The sequence below is a fragment of the Macrobrachium rosenbergii genome, chromosome 43 (assembly GCF_040412425.1).
Source record: "Macrobrachium rosenbergii isolate ZJJX-2024 chromosome 43, ASM4041242v1, whole genome shotgun sequence".
NCBI lineage: Eukaryota > Metazoa > Arthropoda > Malacostraca > Decapoda > Palaemonidae > Macrobrachium > Macrobrachium rosenbergii.
In genome coordinates, this window is record NC_089783.1 from 34,865,883 (window position 1) to 34,875,332 (window position 9,450).

The 9,450-nt window shown below is 36.4% G+C and overlaps 1 protein-coding gene across 1 annotated transcript; it reads left to right on the forward strand.

The window, feature by feature from the left end:
• The first annotated feature begins 1,430 nt into the window (after positions 1–1,430).
• LOC136829046 (uncharacterized) lies at positions 1,431–5,755 on the forward strand. Its single transcript, XM_067087432.1, has 2 exons — positions 1,431–2,109; positions 5,385–5,755. Exons 1-2 carry the CDS (start codon positions 1,431–1,433, stop codon positions 5,753–5,755), a joined length of 1,050 nt encoding a protein of 349 aa, XP_066943533.1.
• Positions 5,756–9,450: the final 3,695 nt, after the last annotated feature.

Genomic DNA, 9,450 nt, shown 5'->3' on the forward strand with positions numbered 1-9,450 from the left:
TCCCAGACATCACATGCACATTCATATCACATATACATTCATATCCGTGCATTTCCAGGCACATCACATACATATTCATATCACATACACATTCATATGTCGCATATTCTGTGCATTTCCCAGACACATCACATGCACATTCATATCACATATGCATTCATATCCGTGCATTTCCAGGCACATCACATACATATTCATATCACATACACATTCATATGTCGCATATTCTGTGCATTTCCCAGACACATCACATGCACATTCATATCACATATACATTCATATCTGTGCATTTCCAGGCACATCACATACATATTCATATCACATACACATTCACATCTCGCATATTCTGTGCATTTCCCAGACGCAGCACACAAAACATCCATATCACATACAAATCCACATATCGCACATCCCGTGCATTTCCCAGACACATCACATAAATATTCCGGTCTCACATACTCCGTGCATTCTTGCATCTCCCAAACGCAAGCAGAAACCTTTATCCAAAACTCCTCTCGTAGACGTCTATCAAGCTTTTATCTCACAGGGATGAATTTTGCTCTAACCATCCATGAAGTCTCGCCGGGACATTTCTCTTTTAAACATTCTCCTTTTCTTTCGGGGCTCAAAAATGAAAACCGATAGACCGCACTCTCCATCGCCGGCGTTAAGAGATGAAAAAAGGAAGAAGAAGAAGAAGAAGAAGAAGAAGAAGAAGAAGAAGAAGAAGAAGAAGAAGAAGAATATGAAAGATCCTGACAGAACAAAGGCGGTTCGGTTCCCCGTCTCATCTCGATAATCGATACACGAATGCACAAATTTGGGAAGGGTATCACGAATGCAGAAAGCGAAGTAATAATAATAATAATAATAATAATAATAATAATACTAATAATAAATAATAATAATAATAATAATAATAATAATAATAATAATAATAATAATAATAATAATAATAATAATACTTCGTTGTAAAGAACGGCTGTTTGTGTAACGTTGAGCTTATACTACACCTTATCAGTGACATATAAACTGCGTGTCTTTTCAACGAAGTATGACTCCAAGAAAGTCTTCTTCCGAAATAATAATAATAATAATAATAATAATAATAATAATAATAATAATAATAATAATAATAATAATATAATAATAATAATATATTGGCAGTTGAGACATAAACTTATTATGAACTAGGAATCACCTAATCCATTAATTTTTTCGAAAAAGGCTCTCAGATTTCATTATCATTGATTTTCAGGCAGTCCAGTAAATCAACACCACTGGATTCCAGTAACTGGAAGGATTTGTTCCAGTAAGGCTGGCTGGAAGAAGCTGTTCAGAACGAAGAGAGAATATTGGTGCAGCTAAACAAGAACTTAAGAAGAGACTAAAGGAAAATGGAAGTCAAAAAGTATAATACAAATACAACTATGACCAACGACTATGGAAGGAAATGCAGCTACAAGAACGAGAACTTTGAAGGGAAATGCAGCTACGAGAACAAGGACTATGCAGGGAAATGCAGCTACAAGAACGAGGACTATGCAGGGAAATGCAGCTACGAGAACAAGGACTATGCAGGGAAATGCAGCTACAAGAACAAGGACTATGCAGGGAAATGCAGCTACAAGAACAAGGACTATGCAGGGAAATGCAGCTACAAGAAAAAGGACTATGCAGGAAAATGCAGCTACAAGAACAAGGACTATGCGGAGAAATGCAGCTACAAGAACAAGAACTATGGAGGGAAATGCAGCTACAAGAGCAAGGACTATGCAGAGAAATGCAGCTACAAGAGCAAGGACTATGGAAGGAAATGCAGGTACAAGAACGAGGAATATGCAGGGAAATGCAGCTACAAGAAAAAGGACTATGCAGGAAAATGCAGCTACAAGAACAAGGACTATGCGGAGAAATGCAGCTACAAGAACAAGAACTATGGAGGGAAATGCAGCTACAAGAGCAAGGACTATGCAGAGAAATGCAGCTACAAGAGCAAGGACTATGGAAGGAAATGCAGGTACAAGAACGAGGACTATGCAGGGAAATGCAGCTACAAGAGCAAGGACTATGCAGGGAAATGCAGTTACAAGAACAAGGACTATGGAGGTAAATGCAGTTACAAGAACAAGGACTATGGAGGGAAATGCAGCTACCAGATACAAGAACAAGGACTATGGAGGGAAATGCAGCTACAAGAACGAGGACTATGCAGGGAAATGCAGCTACAAGAACAAGGACTATGGAAAGAAATGCAGCTACAAGAACAAGGACTAATGCATGCTTTTTTTAGAAAGCAAAAAAGAAGCTTTCTATGTTTTCTTTTGGAAGTAACAGAGAAGTTTCCTATGTCTCTTTTGAAAGTAGCAGATAAGTAGCCTTCTTTGTATTCTTTTGAAAGTAGCAGACAAAACCTTAACATCGGCGTATATCATGCTATGGATGACGAAATTTACGTAGTTAGATATCTATTATTATTATTATTATTATTGTTATTATTATTATTATTATTATTATTAAGGAAGCCGACCCTATTTGAGACATACTTAGCTGAAAAGAACGGCACACAAAGTGTCATTCTTTTCAACGAATTATTATTATTATTATTATATTGGAGAAGCAAATCCACAGTTATGTATATGTACATATATTTAAAAAAAATCTTTAAATATATGTACATATAGGCCTACGTAACTGTGGATTTGCTTCTCCATTTAAAGACTCAAGCTACTATTAGCATTTTTAAATTATTATTATTATTATTATTATTATTATTATTATTATTATTATTATTATTTAAAATGGAAGATAATATAAAGAAATCTAAAAACAAACGCCTTACAAATCAATCTTCAACACAAAAGAATGCTCAAATGACAGGAGAAGACAGCCAACACACAAACGAACGAACATTTACATATGTAGACAAAAGAACCCAGAATAATTAGGACGACTCTATATGCAAATCAGGAACTAGAGAAATGAAGAAAAAAAAAAAAAGAGTACGAAAAGGAACAGGAAAACGGGCAGGGAAAAAAAATCAAGAAAATAAAAGATATACGACATGATGATCATAAAAAATAGTTAATGGTTTGGGGTGTAAAATGAAGCAGTTTGAAGCATATGCACGTTTCAGACTCATGTTGCTTTGCGACAAAGTGGGAGAATTGGGCTGGGTTGGGCCCTGAATTTTGTTTAGCCCGATGGCTGGGATTGGGGGGACTTACGGAATGAGAACGACAAACAACGGGAAGAGAGAGAGAGAGAGAGAGAGAGAGAGAGAGAGAGAGAGAGAGAGAGAGAGAGAGAGAGAGAGAGAGAGAGAGAGAGAATGTTAGGACAGAAACGATGTAATGCTAAATCAAAGATGAAAGGGATTCAGTCTGGAGAGAGAGAGAGAGAGAGAGAGAGAGAGAGAGAGAGAGAGAGAGAGAGAGAGAGAGAGAGAGAGAGAGAGAGAGAGAGAGCGGGGTAATGCAAAAGAAAAATAAAAGAGATTCAGTCTGGTGTGTGTGTGTGTGTGTGTGTGTGTGTGTGTGTGTGTGAGAGAGAGAGAGAGAGAGAGAGAGAGAGAGAGAGAGAGAGAGAGAGAGAGAGAGAGAGATGATTTCCGAACAGAAAATCTAGCAAAATGAGTGTAATGAATCATTACGTGACTGGAATTGTATGATTTATAATTAGGCTCCCTAAATTTTGTCTTAGTGAAATCCTGACAGAAAAATGATTGCATGGGAGGGAATTACAAGACTGAAAATTAAACTTCGTAGATCATACCTTGAGTAAAATGTTACGAAAAATTAAACTTTAAATCACTCTAAATTTACTTTTGATCATAAGTCACTAGCGTGAGCACTATATTAATCGGTTATTATAAAAGGATGTAATTACCTTACAGCTGCGTAATCCAGATATGAAGGAGATTAAAATTTATAGGATTAATTAAGTGTGGTAGCTTTGCAAGATGAAGAGTCGTAGTTAAGGCTGTCGTCAGATATTATTATTACTCGTGTAAGACAAGACTATGATAAGTAAATCTTAAGATCGTTAATGTTAAAAGGAGCAAATGTTGAAAATTCACAAACACACACACACACACACACACACACACACACACATATATATATATATATATATATATATATATATATATATATATATATATATATATATATATATATATATATATATATATATATATATATATATATATATATATATATATATATATTTTGCTATATATAATGTATTATGTCCTGTATTTGTATTTTAGCGCTTTTAATGTTAATTTTATTGTTTTTTTTTTATCTTTACAGCTTGAAAATGAAACCTTTGTGTTTTGAAATGTTGCAATAAATGTACTTTATGGACCACCTGAGATGTACTTCCACCTTCAACCGTCTAACCGTCTTCTATTGTTCGAGTTACTAGTAACCACCGCATCTTAGAACGGTATATATATATATATATATATATATATATATATATATATATATATATATATATATATATACATATATATATACCTGTATGTACAATGTACAGATCACTTTTCACCAGATACGCACATAATTCTTATGTGGGCATTGTGAACTATTATAAATGTACATATGTATATATAAAATCCTGTGGTCGAAATGAGCTGTTTATCGTTGTACCTAAGCCAAATGCCCAGGTTCGAATCCTGGCAGGGTATATGCACTATATTTCCCAGGCGTATTGGATATAAAATGTTATATATGTGGCTTAACATTTTGAATATAAAAAGACACAAGGTGTAAGTGAAAAATATACATACATACATACATACATATATATACACATATATATACAGTATATATATAACGTATATACAGACATAATACCTGTTTGCTGCCAATGACGAGCAACAAACAAGAAAAGGGATATAACTCAACTCCAATGCTTTAGGAAAGCAAACAGAGAGGAACTTCCAGAAAGGAACTTCCATAAACAAACTTCCTGGGAGGAATTTCCAGAGAGGAACTTCTAGAGAAGAACATCTAGAAAGCAACGTCCACAATAGAACTTCTAGGGAGGAAATTCGAGAGAGAAACTCCCAGAGAGAAACATCCAGAAAGGAACTTCCAGAGAGGAACTTCTAGCAAGGAACTTCCAGGGAGTAACTTCCAGGTAAGAACTTTCAGAAAGAAACCTTCAGAAAGAAATTTCCAGGGAGGAACTTCTACAGAGGAATTTCCAGAGAGGAACTAAAAGACAGGAAATTCCAGGCAGGAACTTCCAGAGAGGAACTTCAAGATAGAATCTTACAGAGGAACTTCCAGAGAGGAATTTCCAGGGGGGAACTTTCAGAGAGTAACTTCCAAAGAGGAATATCCAGGTAGGAACTTCCAAAAAGGAACTTCTAGAAAGGAACTTCCAGAAGGGCACTTCCAGAGAAGAACTCCCAGGGAGGAACTTCCAGAGGAACTTCCATAGAAGAACATCTAGAAAGGAACATCTAGAAAGGAACTTCCAGAGAGGAACTTCTAGTGAACCTCCAGAAAAGAACTTCCAGAGAGGAACATCCAGAAAGGAACTTCCAGAGAGGAACATCCAAAAAGAAGCTTCTAGAAAGGAGCTTCCGGAGGGGAATTTCCAAAGAGGAACTTCCATAAAAGGACTTCCAGAGAAGAACTTCCAGAAAGGAACTTCCAGAAAGGAACTTCTGGAGAGGAGCTTCCAGAAAGGAACTTCTGGAGAGGAACTTCAAGAAAGGAACTTTCAGAAAGGAACTTAAAGGAATTAACCTTCAGAGAGAACTTCCAGAGAGGAACTTCTAAGGAGGAACTTCTAAGGAGGAACTTCTAAGGAGGAACTTCTAAGGAGGAACTTCCAGGGAGAAACTTCCAGAAAGGAACTTCCAGCTTCGCCAAAAATTAAAGTCATTCCAGAGGGGAAGCAAGTTCGGTTTTTTTTTCGAAACTACTTTACCTTTTGGTGCTGTGGGAAATTCGGCGACTTTCCAGAGGAAGTCCCGCAGGTGCAATAGAACGACTCGGGAACCTGACTTCGCGTTTTATTCTTGAAGGAAACCCTGACTCACTCAAGACCTTCTTTGAGCTTTCTTACTTTTGCCTTTCAGAGCTATCGGCCTAATTCAGGGCGGTGCAGTTCGCTTGATGTTATAAAGGATGAAATAAATGATCTTGGGAGATGTGTAATGTTATAATTATTAATTGACAAATATCATTTTGTTGTTGTGACAGTAGAAATTGGATATAAAACTTTACTTGATTCTAAAGTTGTTACTTAAAATCGTATTAGTTTCTTCAAATATTTATGACATTAATGAAACGTCTCATCACTTACATTTTTTTCTAGTTTCTTCCTGAAGCTAACTAGGCCTATTCAATTGACAATGGAAGGTTTCAACTCTACAACGCTGGCGACTCCTCCCGACTTCTACCGCTCTTAAGAAATTACTTTACTCAGCAATTAATGCAACTTGAATATTTCCCTCGCCCAGGCATCAAAGGGATCTGTTTTATAGTTCTAGCAAACTCTGTCTGTCTGTCTGTCTCTCTCTGGCTCTTTTGGAAGGCATAAAATCAAGAGAACGAAGAATACCGACTAACACCGCAAACGACCAGATTACCCTGAAAGCTCTCATGCAGATATTCGCCATATTTTTCTTTTTTAAACCCGTCATATTCTTGCCAATGGAGATTTATTTTGAAAATGATTTGAAAAGAGAAAGAAAGAAACCTGATCCATCTCACTGAAGTGTCACTGAAAATCCGGGATATGGAACCGAGTAAATCTCTTAACATTACCGACGAATGGGCGTCATTATTTGGGCGTAAAATGCAACCGCTTCCTGTCCTATTGTTTTCTTTCTCTCTCGCTGGCGCACTTTGTTGGTGCGACAAAGACTGAGATTCTGTTTCTGATTCCGTCTTATTTTTTATTTTTTAGTTTTGAGATATATATATATATATATATATATATATATATATATATATATATATATATATATATATGTGTGTGTGTATGTGTGGGCACATATAAAGGTTTGTTTATATTTTTATTATTTATCTAACTTGTCGCTTCTAACTATCATAAAGATGGAAAATCTATGTATACATACATACATACACACACACACACACACACACACACACACACACACACACACACACACATATATATATATATATATATATATATATATATATATATATATATATATATATATATATAATGTATATATGTGCTGAAGTGAAGGTGTACTTACTGGTTTGGTAATTTATTTTCTTTCTTTAACATTTGTCTTTAAACATCATAACTGAAGATGTAACATCCATTATTAACTGTTCTTTTTGCTGAAATCGATATCCAAAATAAAAAAAAAATCCTTCTTATTTACTTGCGAACTTCCTCTGATTATCATTCATCCCTCTCCCTTGAAAAATGAAATATCAAAAAAAAAAAAAAAAAAAAACGGACGGAATCTAGAACAGAATCTCAGCCTTTGTCGCACCGACAAAAGCCACCAGCGAGAGAGACGAGACAATAGGTCTAAAAGCGGTTGCATTTTACGCCCGAATAATGACGCCCATTCGGCAGTAACGATGAGAGATTTACGGAGTTCCATGTCCTGGATTTTCAGTGTTACTTCAATGAGATGGATCATGTTTCTTTCTTTCCTTTTTTTTTAATAATTTTCAAAAGCAAATCCCCTTTGCCAAGAATATGACGGGATTTAAAAAAAAAATGTGAGAGCTTTCCGGGTAATCGGGTCGTTTGCGATTTTTGTTGGGTTCATCGTTCTCTTGCTCTCATGCTTTCCAAAAGAGAGAGAGAGAGAGAGAGAGAGAGAGAGAGAGAGAGAGAGAGAGAGAGAGAGAGAGAGAGAGAGAGAGAGAGAGAGAGAGAGAGAGGTTACTAGAACTATAAAACAAAGCCCTTTGATGACAGGGCGAAGGAAATATTAAAGTTGCAGAAATTGTCGAGTAAAATACTTTCGTAAGAGCTAGCAAAAATGTAAATTATGAGACGTTTCATTAATGTTATGAATATTTGAAGAAACTAATACGATTTTAAGTAACAACTTTAGAATCAAGTGAAGTTTCATATTCAATTTATAATGTCCCAACAACACTGATTTTTGTCAGTTAATTACAATAACATTAAACATGTCCAAAGATCATTTATTTCATCCTTTATAACATCAAGCGAACTGCACCGCCCTGAGTTAGGCCGATAGCTCTGAAAGTCAAAAGTAAGAAAGCTCAAAGAAGGTCTTGAGTGAGTCAGGGTTTCCTTCAAGAATAAAACGCGAAGTCAGGATCCCGAGTCGTTCTATTGCACCTGCGGGACTTCCTCTGGAAAGTCGCCGAATTTCCCACAGCACCAAAAGGTAAAGTAGTTTCGAAAAACACCAAACTTGCTTCCCCTCTGGAATGACTTTAATTTTTGGCGAAGCTGGAAGTTCCTTTCTGGAAGTTTATCTCTGGAAGTTCCTTCCTAGAAGTTCCTCTCTGGAAGTTCTCTCTGGAAGTCAGTTCCTTTAAGTTCCTTTCTCGAAGTTCCTTTCTTGAAGTTTCTCTCTCGAAGTTCCTTTCTGGAAGTTTGTCTCTGGAAGTGCCTTTCTGGAAGTTCCCTTCTGGAAGTGCCTTTCTGGAAGTTCCCTTCTGGAAGTGCCTTCCTGGTAGTTCCCTTCTGGAAGGTCTCTCTGAACGTTAATTCCTTTAAGTTCCTTTCTTGAAGTTCCTCTCTCGAAGTTCCTTTCTGGAAGTTCCTCTCTGGAAGTTCTTTTCCGGATTTTACATTCTGGAATTTCTTCTCTGGAAGTTCCATTCTGGAAGTTCCTTCCCTGGACGTTCTTTTCAAGAAGTTCGTTCCTGAGAGTTGTTCTGGAAGTTCTTCTCTAGAAGTTCTTGTCTGGAAGTTCCTCTCTGGAAATTCTCGTACCTTTTCTTAGTCAGAGACATTTTTGTATGACACTGTCTTGGAGGAAATAAGGTCCAGACTTCTTACACCAGATTAATATTTGCCTGGAATGTCTCCAGCGATTCTTTATTAAAACCTGGAGAACTGACGAAAACATTTTTCACCTTCCTTGCATAGCAAACTAAGTTAAGTTCTTTTCATCTACGCTGTGCTCTCTCATGCGAGGTGAATATTATTGGATTCTTTGCCAAAAATATACCAGAAAGAGAAGGAAAAAGTATCACAGACTGCTGAGTGGCTTCAAACATTTTGAGAAACCATTCATTGCCAGACAATGACATTCCTGTTTCTTGAAGGTGAAAATAATCTCTATGCAGCAGAGGCATAGTAAACAAGTTCACTGTCCTGAACAGATAGCAACAGTAAACCTTGAACCTTGATCTAAACGTATTAGGAAAAAATTTCACTGTCCTGAACAGAAATAAACAGTAAACCTTGAAAAATTACCTAAATGCATTTTGATAATCGAGTGTTTTATAG

Bases quoted from the DNA above. Each gene is read 5' to 3' on its own strand.
- LOC136829046 (XM_067087432.1), top strand. From the start codon at position 1,431: ATGACCAACGACTATGGAAGGAAATGCAGCTACAAGAACGAGAACTTT. The intron at 2,110-5,384 runs GTAAATGCAGTT...AGGAACTTCTAG, and splicing joins CAAGAACAAGGACTATGGAG to AAAGGAACTTCCAGAAGGGC.